The 27,153-nt window shown below is 37.8% G+C and overlaps 1 protein-coding gene across 1 annotated transcript; it reads right to left on the bottom strand.

The window, feature by feature from the left end:
* Nucleotides 1–6,211: 6,211 nt before the first annotated feature.
* Nucleotides 6,212–25,488, bottom strand: LOC134511419 (prostatic acid phosphatase-like). Its single transcript, XM_063325312.1, has 11 exons — nucleotides 25,344–25,488; nucleotides 19,400–19,495; nucleotides 17,932–18,018; nucleotides 16,975–17,127; nucleotides 14,257–14,355; nucleotides 12,629–12,733; nucleotides 11,452–11,584; nucleotides 9,948–10,030; nucleotides 8,029–8,135; nucleotides 7,280–7,449; nucleotides 6,212–6,341 (listed from the first exon to the last, which is right to left on the bottom strand). The coding sequence occupies exons 1-11, from the start codon at nucleotides 25,455–25,457 to the stop codon at nucleotides 6,223–6,225; spliced, it is 1,266 nt and encodes a 421-aa protein (XP_063181382.1). The 5' UTR covers nucleotides 25,458–25,488; the 3' UTR covers nucleotides 6,212–6,222.
* Between the last annotated feature and the right edge of the window lie 1,665 nt (nucleotides 25,489–27,153).

Below are 27,153 nucleotides of genomic sequence, written 5' to 3'. Positions count from 1 at the left end.
TTTGGTCTCTTTCTTGAACAGCCAAGACCTATCATCATCAAGAGCCTCATATAAGTCTTTGAGTTTTCTCTGATAACAAACATACTTAGGACTACATTCTAAAACTACATCCTAAAACAGAAAGATACTCCAAACCATTATAAAATGACACACTCAAGAAGAGTCAGAGTGTGTTTGCACTCTCCGTAGTGGCAGTTATCTCACTGAAATAAAGAAGAAAGTTTGTATATGGTGCTTAGTCTGCTTTTAATAATGCAAGCTATTGTTATGAAAATCTCATAGCTTTTTGTTGAGAGATACTTGTCTGCAGAAAATGGGATTCTTCTTAAGACTCAAGTGAGACAGTCATTAATGACAACAGCACTTCATGGTGGAGAATGGTCTTCTTTACAGAGAATTGGTATTCAAATCATAGTGAAACATCAACCAGACAACAAGACCAACACAGACAGCTGCAACTCAGCAAATGGCTTTTTTACAATATTGATATTACTGAATGTGTGGTCAGAAAGGGAGAGATATAAATCAATAGAGATTATGCTTTGGTACATATACTAAGGTTGAGTGTGATAGAATGAAGATTTGAGGGGATTAAAGACCCATTTGGTTCACATCTGTAACCAAATAGTTTCGGTGGTTAGAACATGTAAGAGAACTTCTTAGGAAGAAGTTCTTTACAATGAGGGTGGTGAGGCACTGGAACAGGTTGCCCAGAGAAGTGGTGGAGGTCCCATCCCTGGAGACATTCGAGGCCAGGCTTGATGAGGCTCTGAGCAACCTGATCTAGTTAAAGATGTCCCTGCTTACTGCAGGGGGGTTGGACTAGATGACCTTTAAAGGTCCCTTCCAACCCAACACATTCTATGATTATATTCTATGATTCTGTGATTCTAAGAGTAAGCAACAGCAGCTTATATTGCTCACTACAGTTTAATATATTTGTTGTCCTTCACCTCCTACCGGTAGTTGACAGGTGAGAGCAAATAGCCATATAAGAGAAAACAATAACTCTGCTAAGAGTGAGGCTAACCACAACATAGTGTGGCTTGATAGATCCTGTCTTTGCCAACACCATCTTTCCAAACAGTGAAGTGAGTGAAAAGTGAAGTCAAGTGAAGTGAAAATTCAGACTTCATTTGTCAGAAGAAGATTTTCATGTGCTTATTTGAAGGGTCTTAACTTACAGACTAAGGTGTTTTTTGATCCATATCTTCCTTTACCAAGAAAAGAGGAGTCATTGTTTCTTGTGCATAAATGGATTGATCACGCTCTCTTCTAGCTTTCTTACAGAGGATACAGAAGATTCTGCTGAAGGTCTGCTTATATTAGTAGCAAATGCTCTCATCTTTTTACAAGTGTAACATCCTATGTTTGAATTGTTTATTTAACTCTTCTGCCATGGAGAAGGTGGCCTGTACTGCAAAAGTACTTCTGTATGTATTTCACAAGTGAAGAAACTTTCATACAACAAACACTAATTTACTAATCACATCCATTTTAATCTTAAGTACACATGGTTCAAAACTTACGAACAAGAAGTAGGCTTCAGATCTGCTTCAGCTCTTGCTGCTTCCTGAAAAGCAGCCAGGAGGGGCTCTGAGAATGCCTTAGAATGGAAAGAACGGAGGAGCTCCGCTTCCAAGAAGTACTGGAAATCTTCTCAGACAGATCAATAGTTGTGGCTATTACAGAATTTTGCCAGTCTTCCTGTAATTCTTGATGCAAATGCTGTCAAGACTAGTAATTTGGAGAATGAAGGACATGAGCTTACCTATTTGGGCCTGAAGTTACGGGTTTTTGAGTCCATATATTCTTTAAATTCTTATCTTCCTAAAGAGAAGGCTTTATGATCATCCTGCATCTTACTACCTTTCTTTCCATAGTTTATAGGGTAGATGAGCTAGCAGAATTGCTATGTCCTTTGAAGTCAACAGCTCCCTATAGGAAGATGGCAAGAGCCTTAGCTGCCATAACCAGAGCACAGAGAAATTACCTTTTTTTGACATGGGCATGACTCTGGCTAAATATAGAGAAAGAGAGATGGAGCCAGGACCATTTCCTTTTGCCACTATCTATTTTGAATTGATAAATGATATCTTTCTTCTCTCTACAGATTTTTTAAAAGATCACTGGAACCTCAGTCTACAGGATGGATGAATTTGACAACGTACTATCAGTCTCAGGAGAGGAAATAATGTCATTATTCTACTTTAAGAGAAATTACAGAAATTAGCACAACTGGACTTTGGACATGTCTTTTTAACTGTCTTTCCAACTGTACCCGATCTCCTGGACGTGGTCTCGAAGGCCTTGCCAGTGCTAAAATCCCTTTGGCAGTGAAGTTGCCTAGTCATAGAACAGACCATATAATGTAATAGTTCAAATGATTAGTTGTTATTTCAGTAGCAACTCATGTTTATTTATTTGAGTGTTAATACTTGGCAACTTCTGATGAAGAAGCATTATTGTCTAAATCAGTAAAGCTAGCCCTTTCTAGGCAAATGTCCACCTTTTATCCCCATCTTTCTTTGTAAGAAATGCTTTAAGGAGTACAGTAGTTTCAGCTATTTCATGGCCAGAATATAATCCTATGCAATATTACTGACATCACCTCAACAAGGATTTGTAAGGGCCAAAGAATAAGCCAGCTTCTACCCTCATCATCACTCTGAAATTCCATCACTGTATATCTTTTTTTACAGTAGAATTTTTAGCATTTTTTGATTGTGGAGAAAAATTTAGAAACATAACCTTTGTCTTTTGGGGTTTAATCCAAACTCAAGATTTTTTGAACTGAACAGATTTTTATTTTTCTTAAATACAGTGTATTTGTTACTCTATTTTCTGGATTTTACCATACCTAAGAAAAAGTATTTAAGTGAGAAGAAATAATATCTTTTGGATCAAATGTCCCTACATTACAGGTACAAATGAACATGAGAGCTCCAGGCAGACCTGGTGTTACTCTGGAATTCAGATAGCTATGCTGTGCTGACCCAGTGTGTGCAATATTCAGGACTGTGAATGAAAGAAGTTCCAGAATGAAATCAATTCAATAAGAGGAGGTTGTTGCTGACTGAGCTGGAAAGTGCTGTGTATGCACTGCTGTCTACCGTATGCACGAGAAAACCCTGCTGCAGAGGCAGATGATGTCACCGCTAGAGGGCAAATGGAAGAACTTGATGTCATCAATGTTAGCATTATTCATGTCAAAGCATCAGTGCTTTAAAAATCTATTCTTACAGAAGGAGCAAACCTGAACATTCTCTTTTGTGTAGAAGCTCTAGGCATACTGAAAGCTCCATTATTTTTCACTCAAATACAATTGCAAATGTTGAATTGTTTCTTTAATGTACTTTATTTTGGTGCTACAAGTTGCTTGGAAACAAAGTATTTTCTAATCACAAACAGTCTGCAGATTATGCTAAGCAAATTGTAAATATGGCTGAAAAATTTAAAAAGCCACGCGCTTGTCGGACACTTACAACTTTTTACTCCACTGGAGAAATTAAACTTCATTTAATCTCAGCAAGACAAAGTGTCTTTACTATAAGTGAGATTCAGGGCCTACATTACTAATGTATTGCATCTTTTTTGTACCTTCATTAATTCTGAAGTTACATCATCTGAACCTATCCACTACATTCTGTGTAACTTGTGTTCACTGGCTCCTTTTTAAAAGTGCATGAACATTTTCAAGTATGCCTATCTTTTAACAAAAAGGTGTCCCTACAATAAAATCACTTCATGACAGCTTCTGCCACAGCTAGAATTGCCTCATCTCCTGAAATTCTCTGTAACAGATTAGGCATCGGTAGCATAAGCCACAAAAGATGTCTCAGACACTTCACATTTTACTTTCTGTCTGGATGTGCTTCTTTTTGTAAGAAGCAATCTTCGAAAAAACATGCCGCATTCTAATTCTTGTGGAGTGCAACCAACTGACTTTCTAGTATCTCAAAACCAGTTATTACTGCACATTATCAGTCAATGATACATCTTCACTTGTCAAGCATCTGATTGTCTCTAATAAAAGACATAAAAGATAGACTCAATCTATCCTTAAATGAGTACCAGCAGCACTGTGGCCATGGTCATACAGAGCTCAGCATCAGGCAATCACTGAGTGTATATATATATATTCAGGAGCCAGGATTGCTTTTGCAGTTTATCCTGAGCTTTTCCCCATTGTAAGTGCACAGCTAATAGTAACCAAGCCAGCTCAGACGTGTTTCCTAGAGCTGCTGTAACACTTCTGACTGCAGTATAGACATTCCTTTAAGTTTCTGCACCAAGGATCAGAACTACTAGTTACAATATGAAGGTCGTACATCCAAAACATCTGATTTAAGGATAGCCTTTCATGTTTTGGACAGCTTTGCCCCAAATTGTTATACAATTAAACATCCTCACCATGTAAGAATCAAATCCATCACTTGATTATGATATTACTTAAAATAGATAAAATGGAAATGTCATGGATACTAGGAAAAGCTTTTTACTGAGTGGGAAATACTGCTTCAAAAGGTGGACACCTTGGTAGCTAAAGTTACTACAAGAAAATTCAATGATGTTTGGGAAGTGCTATATTCCCACAAGCCTTTGCTATCCTGTTTGCTTTACGCTATTTAATATCCATACATCTAACTACATCACATTTTAAATGTGTCCCTAGCTGTAATATTGAGGGCTGATCTCTAGATCAGTGGTAGCTGACCCAAGCTCCTGGGCTCCAAGTTGCAACCCACAGATGTGAGTCAAAGTTAGTACAGAAGCAGTGTATTCACATTCATGCCATGCTATGCCTGAGCTAAGCAGCTCCATCTCTCACTTTTCTCAAAAAGATGCCTTTTTCTGCACCTCGACTGGACTCATTAGCTTGAGCACATGATTGCTCATTATATCTGTTGGGCTGAACCTGCTGTTGGCACCTGTCTGTATAGTTGTCTTGATTTTTAAAAAGGCTTCTCCATTGTAATGTAATTCACAGTATCCTCTGGAGGACAACAGGATAACAAAAATCTTGATGCAGCCATTGAAACCTATGACAATAAGCAGTATTTTATACAGCAATATTAGTGCTTATGATACTAGTTTATGATACTAGAGAGCAATTATGGAAAAACATTCCCTGCCCTTAGGAGCTTCCAATCTAAACAAAATATATTGCACAGAAGAGATCAACATACAAAAAGCAGAATCATTGTTTTCTTACTTTCAGTGCATGTCTTGCCAACATAAGGGCTTTTGAACAGAGAAAGGAGTTAAAAGAGTTATTGTAAATTAAAATGAAAGGTGATGAAAATAGTGATAGCTTGAGGAATTATTGTAAGAGTAGCTCAAAGAAATAAGACTATAGAAGGGATGTGGAGCAGGACACAGAACAACGCATCATAGAAAAGATGCAGGGCAAGGGATCATTCAAGAGTGGGAGCTCAAAAAAATAGGAAAGCAGTGTAGCAACAGAAAATAGAGTTTAATGTATTTACTCGTCCACATTACTGAAGTTGTGGACACCGAACAAGATCCTGTTGTGCTAAGCTTCTTCCTTATGCCTGGATAGGCGACAGAGATCCCTCCAGATTCTACTACTGCAGTGACAGCTATAGTAGTGTAACTCCTTTGAAAATCAGGCTGCAGACTTTTATTAGCTGATGGCCAGGGTCAAAACTCATGCATAGATTTGCATGAATAAATGCAGAAACAGTATGCCCAAGTGCTGGTATGAATCTTTTTCAAACAGTAATTGCAGCTTCTGCTCACTGAAAACATTTTCCTATGTATCAACAAAATAGCCATTTATAAGAAGTAAGGAAAATATTACAGGCTGTGATTTTCAAGAAAGACTCATTGAGCAGGGAAAGAGAGAAGTAAAGGGCTAAATGGTAATAGGCAATATTAAAAAAAAAAGCATAGGCAATAGCATCCCTTCACCCCACTGTTTGACTTAAGAGTGATTAATAGTAGTGGAAAACCTAAAGATAGAAAATGAAGTCAGTCCGTCTTCCTACAAAAGTAAATTCTTAACAATAACATATTTTTACAATATTTCTCACTGCAGGTGTTTAGTCTTTTAGGAGCTAGGCTGCAGATACCTCAGCTCTTCAAGTTTATTGAGTATGCTTTGGAGATTAATTTGGCTAGAGTAAACTGATGGATATAAGCAACTTAAAGGATTGCTTGATGTCTAGCTGCTCTCTCTTTCATTTCTTTACCTCCTCTTTAAATGTCTTGGTAATTGTTTCTGCGTCTGCAGCGTCCATAGTGATAAAGGAGGTAGAGCAGTACAAGGTCAAAAATGAACAACAAGCCAACAGCAATGTCAAATCCGATAAAAATATCTGTGAAATAAAAACAATAAAGGAAAAGGGAGTTGATAAAAGACATACACGTATATCATTTTGGATACAGAGATAAGTCTGATTACAAATATGTACAATGGAAATAGAGTTACATTTTTTTCATGTTTCTGGCAAGATCACATGGCCTGCATTTACTGACACGATAAGCAACCTAAGTATAAAAACATATACTTCAATCCTGGCAATGCATTGATAACTTCCTGTGCATGGGTAAATCTTTCTTCTAGGTTTTCACAAGGCAAGAGGGACCATGTGCAGTTAATGCAAACTAGGAGTTTCATCAAGGATCAGCAAAACACTGAATATAGGCAGGGAGGGGGAAATACCACGACTATTGGAAAGTAGCATGTGTTGCATTGCCCTTCACTTTCCTTCTGGAAATAATATTCAGGCAGGAAGAGGTTATCAGCTGTCAGCTGTTGGTAGTCTGAGGCAAACAGCTGCTGTGTCTGTGTAGATCAGCTGGTTTCTGTGTGTACAGTGGAGGTTAAAGTATCCTCAATACATAGCACACGTGGGAGATACAGAAGCACCAACCTTACATCTGCAAGCCATTTTTGCTTTGCATCTACAGAAGGACCAATGCGTCCAACATACACAGGACTCCTTGCATAGCACACACACACATATTTCTGTTGGACATTTTCAGCAAGCAGAGCTCTAGTTTTGACCACGGCCTTTAGGTAGCTCCTTATGTGAGTATGCTAGTAATAGCCCTGGCTTCACACTGGTGGGCAAGTCTACTTTTCACATTTTCAGAGAAATCTCATTTCTGTTGGTTTTCCCTGTCTATAGTAAAGCTGGTCCACACTTGTTAAAGGGACATCTGTGTATTGTGTGAAGGGTACCAAGTTTGGATCCATTGGTACAATTTCTGCCTTGATGTCTATGTATAAAATACAGAGCTGTTACACTACCTTTCATTTTGTCTTTCTTCCCACATTCTTTTGACCAATTTTCTGTAATCACAGGAGAAACTAGTTCAGCAAACTTCTCAAGTGGACAAGAAGAGGTGCATCCTGGCAGAGTGAGTAGGTAAGGATCCTTTGAAGAATCGTTCCGATAATGCATTTCAATGCTGTATCGCCTGATTAACAACATCATTGAAAAGATTTTTTTAAAAAAGGTTCTTACACGAGATTTCCTATTTAGAGACAGAATGTTGGAAATAGGCTCTAACATCCTACCCTAGAACCTGTTCTTCAAGAATGGAGGCTTTGTGGAAGACATCCGCAAAGCCCACTTTGCCAAAGCTGGTTACATTACTGCACAGATCACCAGTCAGCTCAAAAGGTCCTTCTGAAGGCCCCTCTAATGGCAACAGCACCAGGCTCTCTAAGTCAACTAGTTTACCTTAGGATTTATGAGATGTCTTGGAAATGTTGTTGCTATCATTTGAAGAAGCAGGAAAAATTGTTTTACCATTTACTTCCATCCGGTAAAGCCTGTTTTCCTCTTCTTCCTATCTTTCAAAACACACAGATACATGCACATCCAGCAAACGTAATTTTTCCTAGTTTTAATACAACTTTGTCTGTGAACTGCTCAGTGAAGTATCAGTTTAAAATGAAACCTCCTCACAATCTTTGAGAGGCAAATGATTTTGGGGAAGGGGGAACCAAATTCAAAAGACTCCTTGTTCTTGCATAGGTAGGAAGATACTTGCCCACTGCTTTCTTGGTAGAGTTCAAAAAACTGGCAAGCAGCATATGGTGGCAGTTTTCCATTGAAAATATTGAGAGCAATCTGGAGGGCCCCAACTGTGGTGTCATGCTATTGGGAAAAAAAATAATAATCCATCCTTGAAAGTCAGTTAAGTCAACTACCATTTCTCCATAGTAACAAGACAAGAGTAGAGAGGGAGTGGAAATCATGATAAAACAAAACCTGTATAAATTTGACCATAAAAATATATTCAGTGTATTCACCACTGGGAAAAACATGTTAACATATTACTACAGACAGCAGGGGGCATTTCGAAATAGTTACTGCAGCATGTCTTACACCATCTGGCAATATTTTGGAGACAGAGATATTGGGGAAAATCAAGATCTAGTCTGAGAAATAAATCTTGTTTTTCAGTGCATTTTGCTGCTCCTTCCTTCAGGAGTGTTTTTGGTTCCAAAGTCAGATTAAAGCAGTATAAGGTAATATATCCTATGGCATTTCAAGCGAAGATAAAAGTACTTCTTTTTAGATAGTAAACCAGACAAATAATTGCATACAAAGACTTTTCTCCTCGCCTCCACACACACTCCAGAACTTTTTAAATTACTGTTCCTTCTGTTTGGACTTAGACAATAAAATCTCAGTTTGGCTTCTATTTTGGTGGAACTGGTTATCCACACAACTGCAATCCCTTCCTCTCCCCATTATCCCTCCTCTTGCAGGGTATCCCAGGAGGAGGAGCTGAAGGAACGAAGTCCAAACACGTCGATGCCTAAATTTTGCAAGCATCTTTATACACATATTTGCTAGGCTTATTTATATTATAGTCTAACAGCCATCCTTTAATTATTATTCAGGATCTGGAACTTTTTAGACTGATCTTTCAAAAATAAGAGTATACTTGGCGTCAAGGCACTAAAGCAGCAGTGAAAATTCTGGATGCACTTCTTCCTTTTCAAAAAGAATACAGTAGGGCTAGAAAACACATATAAAAGGCAGCAAGAAAGATTTAAGGTATTTAGTGGTTTCTATATGAGGAAAGATTAAATAGGGTAGGACTCTGTCTTGGAAAAGGAGAGATGAAAGAGGTGTGACAAAAAATAGTACATTCATGAGTGACCCGGGAAAAGTGAATAAAGAATGACTATTCCCTGTTTATCACAATAGAAATACTAGGAAGGAGCTAAGTCACTATTAAGTTAAAAAAAATATAACAAAGTACTTTTTTTTCTTTTAACACACAAGTCATTGCCACAGGATGTTCCAGAGGCCAAAAGTAAAAATGCATTAAAAAAGTGATTAGATAAATTGACGGAAGAAATTCTGTCAAGAGCTATTAAACACACTGACACAGATTCTGTCTCAGGAAGTCCCTAAGCCACAGATTGCTAGAAGGTTGTATCAGGAGAAGCATCACTCTGTGCTGGCATTATCCTCACATTCTTCCCTGTCATTGTGAAAGGATAATGAATGAGCTAAGTCGATCTTGGCCTGACCCAAATGGCCCTCTTCATCCTCTAAAATAAAAAAATAGAATCCACAGCTGTGTCACCCCTTTCTAAGCAGAGGAAGAGTTTGGAGGTGCAGCTGAAGTTCTGCTATGTGCCAGCATCTCTGGGTTGTAAGCACTTAAGGGACAATGCAACTTATAGAAACTTATAGGAACTGCACCATTAAGTTGCAGAAAAACTGGATGATAAAATAGATAGTTTTCTTTACCAAGTACAGTTTGACAGAAAATGAGGTGAGATCCATGCTCCTGCTGTGTTTTTGTACTGACTGGTGTTCAGCTTCTTAGCCGAATTGAATTGTGTTATATTATGCTTTCATTTAACTTACGTGGAGAGTGATTATTCTCTTTAAGGATCTTTTACTGGTAAAATCATAGCAAGATTTATGAAAGATGGAAATACTCACTGCAGAGTAGACCTCCATTTTTCTTTGCCTTGAAGAATTGGCAGCTTGTTTAATACTATTTAAAATAGTATTCACAAGGACACCTTAAAAAGATGGGAACAAGGAAGAGGAAAATGAAGATATAACATTTGCATAGAAACCAAAAAGGCAAAAGATTTTAAGTATCAAACAGAAGACATCTGCTCAGGCCTCATACTCATTTTTTAGCTTACTGCAAGTTCACAACTAGAGAGAAGATATTACAGAGGTAAAATTGTTCATTCATCATCCAGGTCAAGTGAAGTGGCAGGATTTACAGGAAACCATCTAGAACTATCCTTAGAACTGGGGCTAATGACACTTCCAGTTTTGTTATGCCGAGACCTCCTCTCCATCATTTTTTGTCTGTTTGCAGTGTTGCAATAATGGCAGCTGTGCTAGCCTCTTCCTCTCTAGATGCTGAAGAAATACTTTCAAATGTTTACTTCCAGTAAGTCACACAGTATGAATTCTTCATTTTTCCAAAGCTCTTTTGTTCTCCTTCTCCAGACCAGAGATGTTATAAAGCCAATGCAATAAGGGAGAAGGGATAAGGCAGAAATTCCCTGTAGCACAATTTATACCATTCTAGGAAAATAGGGCATAACTGGTGTGCCCGTGAACACTAGAAAAAAAAGTCCTGACCACATGATATGGCCAAATACCAGCTAGTGGGCTTGAATGCAGGTCTGAGCGTGTAATTACTATATGGCTTAATCCAGTGATGTATATGCCTAGATGATTAGTCTGCTAATAATTCTTTATCTAGGTCTAGACTGCAGGGTAGGTGCATTACAAAGCTTAGCCCCAAACAGTCCATCCTGCAGATATTCAAGATCACTTGTTTGGGTTTCTTGCTCAGGGACACCTGGGGATCACAGGATAAATGCCTGGGTTCTATCCTGAAGTAGTGTCATATGTGCATAGCCTGCACACCTGGATTTTGGAGCTCAGCAGTTGTCCCTGTTCTTGCAGTATAGGCATAACTCAAATTTCTCATCTTCTATTCTGATCAGACTGTTTGGAGCAGCTTTATATCAGTCTTTCAGAGATCTACCAATGTGTTGCCAAGGTTTTGGCAGAATATATAAGCAATAAATCAAAGGGAAAAACAACAATCAGGAAACAATTAGAATAAATATTGGAGAAACAGAACTTAATCTAACCTCATGTCAGACAAGTAATGACCATGCCCATGAAGCCTTGATTTTTTTCCCTTAGATTTCTATAGTCTTTCTCAAAATCCTAATCTCTTAACAACTATGGGATAACTAAAGATCTTCACGTTTACACCTTGTTTCAATATCTCATCCATGTGAATGCCAGTGTTCAGTACATATTTTCATATTTAATATGGCATCCCATGTCCATAGTTACAGAACAAGGTTCTGTATCAATATTTATTCATAAGTAAGGTGAAAGGGTGTTGTGTGTTATCATAAGCATTGTCTCTGACTTTCTGAGATCTATGCAGTTTTTGATTTACCTCCTTGTAGTCGTGATTTCTCTTCTGTTTTATAAACCCCAAATAGCGATAGTAAGGACAATTCTGCCAGTTTTTCCATCTTGTCGATTACATCTTTGGTGGCCCATACAGGGAGAGTATAATTGTGAACATCCTAGTGATAAAGGAAAATAAAATAATGGTTTTTTCTTCTACTGGTTTCCATCATCCTGTTGCCCAGCTGCACACTACTACATTTGGACTCTCCGAGGCTGCCCTGCAATTCTTTGCCCAGTGTGGTTTCACTCATCAGCATGCCCTGAAATACCCTTTGTGGGAATGGGCGTCAACCTGAACTGGATGAATGGGAGGAGGGGAAACACCTGTGTGAAAAGGGATCCCTTGTAGGTGTAACATGTTCTTGCTATAGAGATATATGGTTTTGCTGCTGTGAAAGATTGCAGACATATGTCTTCCCTTCAGGGTCTTCAGGGTATAACCTAGCGTGTGTATATATATATATATATGTGTAAAACTTTTCCTGCCTTTTTCATACAGTTGTTCAGATACCAGTTCCATCACTGGCCATTTACAGACAAGTGTCGCTCTCCAGTCATGTTACGAGTGATAGTGTCCTATAGTGTCTTAAGAGCCCCAGTGTGTGGAGGATACGTTTAACAGCCTTCATGTGCTGCTGGTAATGACTGGGGCCAAATGGAATCACCACATGCTTGAGGCCAGCCTGATTTTATTCACCAGTAGCAATCATCATCTCCTAATTTTCTAACTTAAATAACTTAATCATAATCTTAACTCTTATTTTCAACATGTAAGTATTTTGATGTTTACCTGTTGATAGGTTAAAGCAAATAATTTCATTTTCCTGTTAAAAATCATAAATATGTCCTAGGCAGCATGCTCAAATGATTCTATAATAGCATATTGGGAAGGAAAATGAGGGAATAAAGGGAATGGATTTCACTACCAGTGCTACAGAATAAACCATCAAATGGAAACAACAGTTTCCCAAGCTGTAAACCACGTTTTTGGGTTATCTTATATCAATGCACCAAACTTAGATTAGAATTACAAAAATAAAAAAATAAAGCAAACCCAGGAGAGAAGGCAACTCATTCCTATGAAACCACATTGCCATGGTTTAATTGAAACCCAGCTTAGGAGTTTTATTCTTTCCCGACCTCTCTTGCCTTATTATTACCTCACAGTGTAGCGTATCATATGTATTCCAGAGCTGGAAATTGTCCAGTATTTCAAGATTATTTAGTTCAAGTCCTGTGTTAACTGCCATTGTTTGTAAAAAATCCTGGAGGGGAAAAAAATTGAAGAGTATGCCACAAATACCAATACATATGGAACATATATGCTTATAGATTCATTAGCACCCAACCTGGCAACGCAGTAGCATTTAATTTTACACAGGTGAAACTCTTGTAGCAGAAGATTTTGGTTGCAGATTTCATTTTGTAACCATTTTAAGGTACTGATCTCTGTTTCAGACACTGCTTTTTACTCAGCCCTACACCAGATTAGTCTGGTGCTCTCTCTGCTGCACTCTTCTCCCTCTTCTGACTGCTCCAGTAGGCTACCTCAGTCACCTCAAGCCTTCAGATATAAGGAAGAGGAAGGCACGAAGGGAAAAGGAACATGAGAAAAAAGATGAGGAAAAAGAGAAAATTAAAGAGAGCTGAGGCAAATATTCAGGATGAGGCAAAAAGAAGTTGAAAAGGAAACTAGATTTTCCTTCTGCCATTGAAAGGGAGCTGAATACCTAAGTAATAGTTCCACAACAATTCCCATAGGGATTCTTGCTATGTGCTACCACAGAATAAAGGGACTCCTTAATATCCCTTATTCCCACGTTACCTGTTTCATATTAGTAGCTGAGAGAGAGGATAGCTATGAAGTCATAATTCACCTCTCATTGCAGGTGAGGCTAACTACAGTAGCTGAGCTAGCAGAAAGTTAGAAATAAAGCAAAAAAGGAAAATGTTGGGTTTAGCCCAAGCAGTAAGCCTAAAGTGAGTTTAAGAGAATGTGTACAGGTGCAGTCACAGTACGAGGAACACAAGACCCCTGCTTTATTTGTGCAGCAGTGCTATTACAAAGTTCATGGTAGGCAAAAAAAGAGAGCAGCAGTAACCACCATCTAGAGCAATTATTATCCATAAGAATGTAGTTGCTTGAGGCATGTATACCATCCATGTACCTATGTCCTGCTGCAGCACTGGAATGGGAAATTTTGAATCTATGGCTGTGAAGATTAGTGTCGGGGCAAAACAGAAGCATGTGATGTGTGTCTTGTGACGGATCCAAAATGCATCTCAGAGAAATTTTCATAAGTCAGAGTGTTCGCCTGGTTGGGCTGGCTTTAGTTCTCTGCTGTAGTGTTAAATTCAGAAAGTCACAGCAGGAAGGCATAAACCTTCCCAGGTTTCAGATTTATCAGATTTTTTAGAATTGGTTTTGTGCTACCCTGTAAAACTGGAAATTGCTGCATCCAGAAAATTCTTCTCCCCTCAGATCAAGGAACTTTAATTACACGCAGCTTTAAATAGTATCAGAACATTAATGTTAAATTCACATTTTAAAAGATTAATATAGAAAAGTATGAGAAATGCATAAGCATTTCAAATGTAGTTTTTGATCATGTTGGCCTAAATTTCTGATTTTAAGAGAGTCCTCAGGATTTGGGTTGGGGTTTTTTTGCATTTATTTATTTTTCCATTTTAGCAAAAGGAAACAATGCAATTCATGCAATTCCATAACTTCTATATCTTATTTACTTCCCCTTTTCTTAGATTTCATTTCCTTTCTATTTTTTCTTACCTTGTATGGTTGTATTCTATTTTGAAATTCACTAGATGTTTGTGTTTCATTCTGAAGTTCATCAAAACGGGGACAACCAGTCAGAGGAAAATGCAGCTTCTGAAACAAGCAAAATAAAACTTAGAATAGTTCTAGAATTAATCAACACACCTCTAGTTTTTCTATTGCTGATGTAATATTTGTTAGATAGATTCATACAGCTACTCTGTAGTGGTTTTTTTGGGTACCTAGTTCATGGATTCAGTTAAAATAAACAATGAACTGTGGTAACTTAACTTTCAGCGTCTACTTGGGGCTATGGTAGCTTGATTATCCTCAGTTTAACTGATTTTGGCAAAAAGAAGTTACGCATGACTGTCAGGGCAATGCTTTGGGAAATGGATCGGGGTCCATGATCAGGAATTTTAAAAAACTACGATTTCCCTCTTAATTTCTGAATCCCTCTAGATGCAGCTTGACTCCACCTGGTACTGGAATCTGAATTGCTTCTGCATCTACATATCCTGCTCTCATCTCTTTGGAGGTAAGCAGCGTATTATGGTAAGCTTTTTTAGTACCACTTAATGAACAGAACTCAAAACAAGAGTGACAAACAAATTGTGCTTCTGAAATATCAAAAATCTACAAGCCTAATGGCTCTGTTCTTGTTTAGGGGTATGGTTCACTTTTAATAACTCCAAGTGTATGCATTACAGGTTGCCTGATAGTACATATTTGATCTGAGCCGTGTATAAGTACATGTGTCCATCAAACTCTGTGCTCTGGCAAGTGTGCTTTATGCCAATTGCAGAAGTACAGATGATACCTGATCCAGCATAAAGTGTCAGTAAAAAGTTATGATGAGAAAAATAAGCCTGTGCTGGTTTATCACTTTACGTCACATCACTAGAGCATTTTTTGACCCAGCACTAATATTATCCTATAACCATAAAAATCACGTCAAACAGAAATTAACTTCAATATCTATGGCTTATATATGTGCAAGAAGGTGTACTCTGTCTTGGGGTGAACATTTGCAGACTGCACTACCAGTGCTTCTCTTTGATTTATCAACATGAAGCTGGCAGCAGCCACCAACTGACACTAGCGCACTTTCACTTAGATTTCCAAGTGTTCATTTCTTCTGTTGCAGCAGCACACTGGAGGGTGAAGGCTCAAAACTGCAATATGAAACTGGGGAATGTTGTTTAATTACACAATAACAAATGTTCCTCTTGCTGTATGGCTTAATTATCCCTCTCTAGGTGTTATTAATTAAGCCACTCCCTTTGGCATCATTAAGCAGAGCTCAGTACTGTTGCCTGTCAGGTCTTGATAGATCTCAGTGGCTGAAAAATAAACTGTGATTAGGTTTTTTTACAAGACTGTACTTGGCCTCAATTTCCCACTTTGTGTTGCTTAGGGCTTGAAAATACCCTCAAACATCTGCTTAGTTTAAAAAGGGAACAATGTTTTTTCCAGGTGGTTTGCATATTTAACAGGAATTTTTAGTTGTCGCAGAGGTGTGTTTCAGTGAAACATCAATAACCACTCCTGAAGCAGCTGAAGAACTGATGAGGTACTAGAGATTCCTAGAAATGAGCTTGCCTTCTCCAAACAGGTCATTGCACTGCACTGATTCCCCTAAGGCCTTTGAGATTGTATTTGGCCGAAGCTCTGACCACTTGGATGCTTTTTCATGTCTTCTGGTGAAAGAACTTCCCTTAGTGTTCCACATTTAAATAACAGTGACATTCTTTTTTGTTTACAGACAGAGTCAAGTTTCAAGCTGAATGACATTGTATGTAATCCAGTTTGTGGAAACTCTTTCTCTCTGTACCTGCTTTCAAGCGTGGCCTCTGAGAATGGAGGAATGCCAATGGGAGGCAGGTGTGGCCACCCCCTAATGACAGGGTCCATCCTTAGATGCTGGTGACTGAACAGGCAGTTATTTAATAAAGTTTTTGTATACATTTCCTTAAAGTCAACTTCTGTCCTCAAAGGCAGAAGAAAATCAGCCTTTCAGTCATTATACTCTATAACTTTTTGTCCTTGTTCAACACAGTGTTCCTTACACAGTCCTTGTCACAGGAGCCAGTGAAATTAAAATCTAAACCCAAGTCAGCCAGGGAGAGCGGCCTATAGTAAAACTTCTACAAGACCTAACATTCAGGTAGGTCTGCTCTTATTATGAACTGCAATGCAAGTGCTAGGGTTTCATTAAACATTTGTATAGCACTAAGCATGAAAGGGCCCTTGTCTGTAATTAGGGTGCCTAAGTGCTACCAGAATAGGAAAGTAATAATTGAGACGTCATTACAGTGGCTGGTGGAAATTCCATTCCTTGAATAAACTATGGAACAAACTTGATGAGGAGAGGAGGTTTGTTTAGCTGATTCATCCTTTGAAAAGCACTTGTCCTCTCTAAAGGTTTAGGGCAACTTCCCTTCAATACTGTCCAAAAGCGTCTTTGCCAAGAGAAATGTTAGAGCTGTACCGTGAAGAAAATGGTAGTGTGGATGACAATTCAGGTATTCTGCAACCATAGAAGGAGGATTTTCATGCAGCTATTACAGTTGACCTATGACATGCTTGGCAGCCAGTAGCTGCAGTTGATGTTTTCTATTAGATTGAACTCAAAGAGAATAGAAAATATTTTTTAACTTTTCCCCCCTTTTTTCTCTTCTTTGCTTCTGCGAAAGTTTAAGGTGTTATAGGAAGTATCCAGCCAGTACTTACCCGGTCTGTTGATTTTTGCAAAACATGAACTGGGATGGGTTGCCAGAGAAGCTCAGGGTTCCAAATTTGGCTGCTAGTTGGTGGAAAGAGGCCAGAAAGGTATGACTGGGCACTCATAATTGTGCGATCATAATCTGTACTTTGGATATAAAACTGAAGATATAAGGGCAAAGAGTTAAAAATAAAATGGAAACAATGGAAATAATATGGAAATTTTACCCAACTTATCAATCTTGGCTTCTCATTTTCAGTTTTGTGTTTTTGCATAAAGTCAGAACAGTGAAACCGTAACTCAGCTCTCTAGGGCCCTGCTTCATTTGCATAAATGGAATTGCCAAAGCATCTTTCAATTTGCAATCTAACATTCAGACTTAACTAAGAAGAATAAGAAAGCATGATTTAAAAGAAGGGTGCTCTCTGTCTTCTGAGATTCAGAGGAACACTGTTATGATCCATCTGCTATACCTCAGTAAACCTCTCTTGGAACCATGGCAAAGCTATAGTCTTTAACGCCTTCCCATCAATGCATTCCTGATGTAGTGATACCTTCCCCACAATGGATCTGTACTGTATGACAAGGACATCCAAACAACAGTTAGACCTTTCTTTTACAGGATGAAGTATGTGAGCCCATCACAAGGCTGGATATGCATTCACCTTTCAACAGGGTAGAACAATACTGGGTCACTATGTATAAATTCCCAATTCATTTGTTGGCGTGGAGCTGTTCAGTCCTGGAAAACTGGGCAATGGAAGACCCAAACTGAATGTAGGAGCTGAAAGTTAGACTGCAGTCTATGTTTTTATCTTGACATAAAAGCCTGACTTTCAAAAATGTTCTTCTATTACCTAAATTTTTTCATTAATGAAATGAATATGATGATGTGCTTTTATCTAGCACAAGGCCATAGTTCCGCTATGCCAGAGAAATGTCCTCCAGGCAGTTGTGCGATATACCTCTTGCCGGTTGTATGTGCTGTTCAAAAAGTTGGAATATCTTTCTCTCGTGTACTGTCCAAGTTTGAATAGCTGCTGCATTCCAGTCTGTGAGGCAAGCATACAGATGATTATTAGATTAAGGTGATTGGAGAATCTTAATGTAGAAGTTTCTTTTCTGTTTGCTTTTTTGTCTTCAGCAATCAGTTTTTAAGTGATCGTTAACGGTTTGTATAATGTACTGTATATGTTGTAGGTGGTCTATAATTTTTAATATAAGTACTCATTTATATCTATGAAAAAAATGACACATTCTGAAATGCTAAGACTACAGGAAAGGCAATGCATCTGATTCTATACAAATACTGTTTCCACAATGCTGTAACTCTGTAGATGCTCCTGGAGTTACTCCCGATCAACACTTTATGTAAAGAGTATGTCAATTAGTGACAGCTGAGAAAGGATGATTGATAACACAGTATTTATTGTTGTCATTGCTCTGCTATTTGATCAACCTGATAAATTTGTGGCTTGCATTTCATGCCTCAAGTAATATTCTTCCATCTTTGCCTTGGTGCACCTGCAGTTGTCTTAGACTGCACAGTCTTTTCTGTTATTCATTTCCAAAGCTGTGAGCTGAACTTTTAAACTTTTAACTGTCAGAGAAGTACATTCTTACTACTGTTGCTAAAAAGATAATAAAATAGCAAAAAGCTCTCAAAAAAAATCTGTGCTGAAGCAGAATTTTTTTTCTTCTTACAACGTAAGCTATGTATCTGGGGATAGTAATGTGTTGTCTGTGTGTCTGAATTTTACAGATCTTTCAAGCCTCACTTCAAACACTAAATGCTTAATGGTCTCTGATTCATGCTTCTGCATGATGAAGTATTATTAGGAAATGCATTGGTGTCTCTTTGCTCCAGAATTTCATATGTCAAATACAGTTAAAGAGCTAAGGCTTGATGTCAAAATGCAAGAAGTAGGTTCAGTGCATCCTAGTGAAACTCTGGGCCGAAATCAGCCTTCTGAAGACACATTGTCCCCAGAGAAAGCCTCCTCCTGCAAGACTTCCCTTGTTTTGTGAGTAGGTGGTTGCCAGTCAAATGATGAGATGTGGACTCATCGCTTGACCTGGTGGGAAGGTGTCATTCTTTTACCCTGTTACAGGGCCCAGTGCTTAGTGGTCATTAGAACTTCATCAAGGATAAGAGCATAGACAATGTTTAAACTTGCCATTTACTTGAATGCAGACACACTATCAGGAAGTTGTTGCTTTCATGAGGATAGTTATAAAGCTACGATGAACAAGATTTCAGTTTAAGAGTAGTTGGATGAATAACATTGTAAAAATTTTTATGAATTATGGGGTATTGCTAATACCAACTATCAGTACTTGGGATTTGTTAATGTTTCTGAGACACACATTAAAAAATCCACCCACTTCCTATTTTAGTACTATATATAAGCGCTTCTAAGAAAGTCAACATACCTTGGTAAGTTGTCCAAATCCCTGGGGCCATTCACTTTCTTTGTGTAGATCAGTTGGAAAGTTTACAACTGGTGTCCGGTCACCATGTCGGAAAAGCTAACAATATTACCAATAAAAAAAAAAATTAGTTAATTGCTGTTAACATTCCTTTCTTACCTAGCTAGAAGTCAAATATACATTATGCTTCCAGTGACATTTTTCAAACGAAAATATTGGAGAGTCTGCAAGTAGGATTGGAGTACATTCTTTACACACTAGAATAGGTGTAATTATATAGGAATTTAGCGGGCATAAACGTGATGATTCTTCCTCCTAGAACATAAAATTAATCAGCCCAGATGTTAACGCTGAGATTACATCCATAGCTAGGCACCTACACAAGAAATCTGACTGAATCTTGGACACTCAGGACCTCAGAATATTAAAGCAGTTACTGATGTGCTAATGTGAGTATTTAATTACTTTGGCGTAGACACTTGAAAATTTTGGTGACTGCTTTTTTCGCAGCAGTATCTGTAAAAGTAATTTCATGTACACATGGATCTTATGTTTGATTTCTCAGTCATTCTAAAATATAAAGATGAAAAAGTATAAACATTAACACTGTAAGCTTAATATTTATTAATACTTTTTTGAAAGCCTGTATGATGTTTTTCTGTTAAATTCAGTGAGAGCAAAGAATTTGTTCGCTTTTCTATCCTGGACACTCCAGCATGGTGAATATTAGTGTGATGCATTCAATCATAGAAGTTTTACACCAGAAAGCTTAAATGAGGCTTCTTGTATTTTTATTACAGCATACAAAGAAAGAGCCAACCCTCGATTAAACAGATTAAAGTTCTGAAAAATTCTGAATTCTGAAAAACTCATTACATACTTCCCGAAGTATGTCATGTGTGGTCTTAGAAAAACACAGCCCACAAAAGTTTCACATGAGAGGAAATGCTGGAATACAATTCACAGTGCTCCAGACAATCTTCCAGGATGCTGATCCAAACTGTTGCAAAAGTTATCTTTGCTTTTATCAATGTTCACATAAACGACCTCATTCCCGACTTTTCAGAATAAAATGACAATGCGGAAGTATGGTATATTTGTTCATAAAATGGCATTTATTCCATAACACCTCACTGCTATACAGCTTGATAATAATTAATACTCTCCATTGCCTCATTAAGCCACATCATTCTTCCTACAACATCAGAGAGGTTGGTACACACTAGTTAGTTTGCCACTCCCACTGGGAGGTGTTTTATGTTTATATTTTTCAAAGTAAACACAGGCAGTGTGGCTTAATGTTTTAATTAGAACACACACCCTTTTCATCAGCCTTCTGTACTAATGTGCACAAACTTGTGCTAGAACAGGTACTTCAGAGGGGGAAAATACTATCCTTTAAAGACAAATATAATTGGTTTTCTCACTTGTTTCCTACAACAGATAGCAAGGCTTGCTGGAGTAGATGTTGCCATTAGGACCATGTAGAAAACTGGTTATTATTTTTTTGCTTTGCTAGTTGAATTTTGATGAAGATGTGGCCAACCCAAAATGAATATTTTTCAGCAAATCAAGAAAGTTTTTTCACCATCGTCAACAACATGTTGATCAACATGAAATTGCACAGTTTCAAGAAAAAAACCTTTTTTTCCCTGAGTTCAAGTACAACAAAATAGTTCATAAAATCTTTCTGAAATATTTTATTTTTGTTTCTGTATGCAATTTTAAATTCTGTACACATCTTTTTGTACTAATTTGGAATCTCGGTTGGTTCTTTATAATAATTTCTCAGTGCACTTCTGGTGAACAGAAGAATAGGTAAAACTACATTTTCTGGTGATTGATTTAGTTGCATGCAAGAAAAATGAGTGAGGAGGACTTTTGTGTCACTGCTTATTTCCTTGGTGTTTTGACATGCTGACATAAATAGGTGTCAGGGGGGATTCATCAGCTTTTCTGGACAAGCTGATGCCTCTGTAAAGAATGAAGGTTAAATTCTCGATTACCATGTAGCTGCATACTTTCTTGTTAAATTATCCAGCTTCACAGCAAAGCATTTTTATGAGTAACTGACAGTTGCTCAAACTGACTGACATGATTAAATGACTATTTTTTAGGCAATATGTAACAATGGGTCAACACTTGGCCAATAAATAATGCCCTTTTTATTAGTGAAAAATTACTGAAAAAGGGTTAGATTTTAAATACTGGTTTATGATACTTAATGTGCAACATAGCCCTCAGTGTATATTTCACTGTCACAACAGTCAACCACTAAAAACTTTCAATAAGCCGGAACAGAGAAGCATTTTACCTGAACAAAGGTGAGAGGGCAAAGAGATGAAGATTGAAAGATATTCAAATATATGCGGGAGCAGGAGGTGTAAAGAAAGACATTTTCTCACTTGTAACCTTAAGAAATGGAAAAGGTGGAAGGTGTTCTTTTCTAAAAAGCAGCACAGCTTCTTTAAGTCCAGACAAAATAGAAAAAAGTTCTTCCTTGTTTGTATTTCTTCATCTTTATTGCCCAGTGACATATAAATATGATATTAACACAAAGTTGGAAATATCAAGGAAGAAACAAATACTTCTAAGAGCAGAACCCTGTTTGTAGGAATTGAAGGACTAAGCTTCTCAGCCAACCGATTTTTGCTTGTGCTCAAATGTCCTTCTTGCTTGTTACTTCTGAAAAATGACCTTGCTTCAGTTGCAGTTAGAAATGAAACAATGACCTTATGAACAACCACTTAACCTAAAAGGCTAACTCATTCAGTCATAGTCAGCTACATTTTAGGAGACTTTTTTTTTTTTTAATTTAAAACTTTCAGAAGAGCTTGTGTATTTGAAAGTTTGTCTTTTTCATTAGAACACCTGATACTGTTAGGGAAAGAAAATATATCTCTACAAAGCTTGCCTTGCTCATCACTATGTATTTCTCAACACTCATCATTTCGATTTTATTAGTAAGGAGTTGTTCCTTCAAATTAATTTAAAAATATGTGTGCTGCAGCTTTTATTATTCCTGGCCTACAGATTGCCTTCCTGACCTTTCAGAAGACGTAGAACATGGCAGGATGAGAGAAAAGGAACAAGGAAGCATCATAAAAGGTGAAAAGACTAGAAATCAAGAAAGAAGGGAGGGCAAGGAGGATGTAGACAAAACCAGCAAAGCACGCCTGTTTTGGTATATTAATTTCAGCCCTTCTACCTGAAGTGCTTCACCTCAGTCAGTTCTCAAAAGCAATAGATGGATAGTCACCAAATACCCTCTCCTTCAACTATAATATGGCTAGAATCTGATTTGGTGTCTGGCTTCTTGCATTCATTCTTTGTAACTTTGTGAGTGTGATCACTTCAGGTCAAAACAGCCACATGACTCGGACTTTGGCCAGCTTTTGCTTCCATTGTTGTCAGGTGAAAAATCATACTGGAGAAGAACTGGTGTGGAGGAGAGGGTGAACAGAGACTATGGCATGTGTAGTATATATAACATCTTCATTCAGAAATGCCATGAATTACAGTGAATTATCTGTCTCTGTGTGAGCCTCTTACAGACATTTTTATTGACAGACTCAACTTCAAACAAAAAGATTTCTTATTTTGAAGTGAGCAATGGGAATGAAGAAACAAGAAAGAAATGGAATCAGTCATGCTGCCAGTTCAGGGAAATCATAGATGCAGAAGTACTGAGCATGTTTAGTCAAGTTTCCAAAAGTCTTGGCTTGATTAGACAAACAGATAACATGCTCAGACAATACTTCCTATCCTGAGTTACAAGAAGAAAGACATGATGAAATCACTGTACCTCAGAAACCGCACCTCTTTGTATATATGACAGGTAAAATGAGTGCCTCTGTGGAGGCAGAATTTACAGGTCAGAACTTCATTATACAGAGGCAATAAATCAGTATTTCCTTTGTACTTGGGTACCGATGGTCCTGTGTATTTCCTATTGTCTTCTCTTATGTCTAGTTTAAATCCAGTGTACAAGAATTATGGTGAAGGCTAATGTTTACATGTGAGAAAGAAAATTAAGATAGCATTTGGCAAATTGGTTGGAATTAGAGCTTTTCAGCCAGAAGGGCTTGTGGCCAAGAATCAAAATGCACAGAGTCAGCACAAAAATGGAAACTGTGAGGAGAGAGCAAGTTACCTTCCCAGAGCACAGCACAATTCTAGAAGTGAGCAAAAGAGAACATTTGTCTTTTTTTTCTCCCCTGCAGATATATTTTATATTGTGCAATTCTGGTAAGAAAGTTTTTAAAAGTCATTTTGAGACATTTTCACAATGCAGTAATACTCTTCAGGTGAAAACAGCAATTTACAGAGTACAGCTGGAAAATTCCTATTGAATTATCTCAGAAAGACGCCTTTTAGACTTACCTTGACTCTAGCCATGCCCTCATTATATCCCATTATATCAGTGAAATGTTCTGAGGCCAATTCCTACCCTGTTTGTTTATGCTAGCAATTCTGTTCCCGAGAAAATTCAATTAGTGAGTTCAGAAGGCAAAATTCAATCAAACACACAGAAACCATGCCTTGAGAAAAGAGAAGTATGTTGATAATAAGATCAAACATACTGTAACTTTTTAGGCAGATTGGTCAGTCTGAGGAAAAGTATCAGGGATAAAAGCAAGACAGTGTAAATTAAATTTACCTATTATTTTAATATTAATTGTGATAAGTTACCCTATAAATAAATAAAGTGCTATCTTTTTTTGGTAGGTGGGGAAGGTGGCTGCATAGCTGTGGTAAGCAAGCTGTTTTTGGACAGGAAGCCTCTATCTTCATAATGGTGAGCATTTCCTGTAATCCTCTCTGCAAAACCATTCCTTGTTAGAACACGATGAGAGCTGCAATTCAACAAAAGTCTCCTTCCCTTCAAAGAGTTAATTCTCCAAGGCTTGCCGACTGCCTGATTTCAGCTATGTGTCCAGTTCTCCTTCTTATCATTGAAACGACATTTAAGTGTATTGCTATACACAGAACATTCCTGGAATTAGCATTGAGTCCCTGCTCTGTGTAGTGTCTGGCAGAGCAGTAAGCCTCCGCAGAAGTAGGAACTGGTTTTTCCTGTGCACTCTGGCCTCTCTGCCAAGTGGCACATCTACAATGCAGCCAATGGACAGCGAGATATGAAATACTTTATCTACAGCTAGATGATATGTTTTGGACACAGTACTCTGTCTGTTACCTGCGTGTGCACATAATGTCTCAAATAGAGAAAGGTGGAAGAAGAAGATCTTAAAATTCCTATATACAATTATGAATTTCAATCCCCCCCAACTTTATTGAATTAATCAACTATTTAATTGAATTAATCTCTCTTTTACCTGAGCTCTTGGAGAAAGTGACATTGAAATACTGTCTAGTTAGTCTAAAAGAAGAAATGGCCCAGCAAAAAAACTATTACAGTCTGCTTTCAACCTAACTGCAGTTAATGCAACATGTATCTCAAATCTCTACATCAAAATGCCCTTTTCTGTTTTTTCCTGTATACTGCTGTGCCCATTCAGTTATTCTGAAATGGAAAATACTTTTTTTTTTTTTTTGTGGTAACTTCTGTAACGTCATAAGCTTCAGCTTCCAAGCACAGAGAAGGTAGGCCGTAATTGCCAGCTCTCGGACAATGCATTAGAGTGTCAGCTAAATTAGGCAAGAATAGGTAAACTACACCTCAGATTCTTAACTCCGGTGCACTATGCATCTAACACAAAGCAAAGTTTTTTGGTTATCTTGAAATAATAACTAGGGGTTAGGAGATGAAAATTCTTATAACTAGAGGCATTTTTATCTTAAGTAAAATCTTTAAACTCAGTCAGCAAAAGGGCAGCAGTAGTTATTTCTGTGTTTAAAAAGAGGCAAAGCAACTGCACAGCTTGTTTGACAGCCATATCGGATTCCCTGTATTCCCCGCAACAAAACATAAAACAAATCTACTTACTACAACCACAAACTTCAGTTCTCTTTCCGCAGTAGTCTGCTGAAGCAGAATGAGGGTAATATGAAAAGAAAAACACAGGATCCTAGATGGGTTGGGAAGCCGTATCGCTCCCATGCTGGCAGAGGATGAAAAAAGGCTTCGCGGCTCCAGCAGCTGCTCAGGCTGAACAGCCCAGACGCCAGGATGTACTTTCAAAAGGGGTGGGACTGCTGCCGGTGAATTTAAAATCCAAGAGGAATGTTGTGTGACTGCGCAACAAATTGCATCGCCCTTTGTTTTCAAATTACTGTTTACATTCTACTTAATCAAATCATAATTCAGTTCCTTTTTCTCTGTGATATTTTTCTCTTTTGGAGTGTAAGGATGAGGTTAAAACATGAAGGGGTTGCTAAGCATTCCTTATGTTTCAACCTACCTGTTCTGTTTCCACTTCTCAGGGCTTGGAATTTTTCCAGAGTATAGCATGGCCACGAGGATGATCTCGGAACCAAGAGACAGGCAATACCGTTCCTCTTTGCTCTCAGTTAGTCCTCTTTTCAGCTTCCCTCCCCTCCTTTTTTCTTTCCTCTTCTAGATTGTCACTGTGAAATCGGAGTAATTATTTCAAGCAACGCTTAATGTAGGTTAAAATTACCAGTCCCTCAGATGAAGTAGTTGAATAAACCTTGCAACAAGTATGTTCTTTAAGCTCCTTGCTCAGCAGTTATTTGCTCTACAATTTGTGCGTGTTGCTTTTCTTTTCCCTTGGAGTATATCTATACTTGCTCTTTTGTAACTGCTTATGTCAAGTTCTTTTTTGGTCTCAATTCTCTAAAAAAATTCTTGTGAACCAGACCGGGAGCTCATATTTTATTGTTACTGATTGAGAACAATGTTTCTGACAGCAGCTCACTGGCTTTGAGAAGATGGCTCAGCTTGCCTCTGCTGACTTCCTCTCTATAAAATAAGAATAATGATACTTATAGACTTGATTTCATAAGGATTTTCTGAGTAAATGAATTACAGTTTGCAGAGACCTATAAATAGAGTTCTCTAAATGTTAAAACTTAAGATCCTCTGTATGTTGTCTGAGTCATCCCATTCCTGTCATACCCAAACCTGTCTCAGTGTCTTCTGTTGAGCTCTCTGCAACAGAACTCTCTACAACAACTATTTTAACATTTACCAGAAATTCTGTCTGTAGGGCCCTAAACTCCACTAAGGCTTAAGTGCTCTCTTCTCTGAATTGTGTGAATGACCACTGTGTATCCGTTCCCTCTGATGGATGGGAGTGGAAGAGAGGAGGACCGCAGCTCCCGGACTTCCCCATCTCTTTTGTCAATCCATGCCTGTTTTTCAGCCCAGTTCAAATTACCTGAACTTCTTTCTTACTCCACTGTTGTGTCCCCACCCTCCTTTTTGGTGTCTTCTGGTGCGATTGTGTCTATGCAGAAGGTGTAAGAGAGTAATTCATACATCAGAAATATATAATACTTTGTCTTTCTGAAAACAAATATAATCTGATCATCTTCCTCTATTATTTAAGAATGCAGGTCATAATAGATACTTTCTTTAGAATATTTTAATATGCCTCAAAAATTAAGAAAGGATGTTCTACTATTTAAATCTATTAGATTTTTAGATCGGTGGTTGTTGGCTCTCAGAATTTTTTCTTGTCCTTCCTAAGGCCTTAACTTGAAATTCCTAACTGATTAGTTTTTATAAGATTTGCTGTTTTATTGTGTTTCTTTGATGAGTGACTCTGACTAATGTCGTCTCGTTATTATGGAATCCTTATAGTAACTTCACTGTAGACATGAACTAAATTTTT

The sequence above is a fragment of the Chroicocephalus ridibundus genome, chromosome 2, assembly GCF_963924245.1.
Source record: "Chroicocephalus ridibundus chromosome 2, bChrRid1.1, whole genome shotgun sequence".
In the NCBI taxonomy this organism is placed as follows: domain Eukaryota; kingdom Metazoa; phylum Chordata; class Aves; order Charadriiformes; family Laridae; genus Chroicocephalus; species Chroicocephalus ridibundus.
Note: the sequence above shows the minus strand (reverse complement) of the source record. Positions and strands in the feature narration are given on the sequence as shown.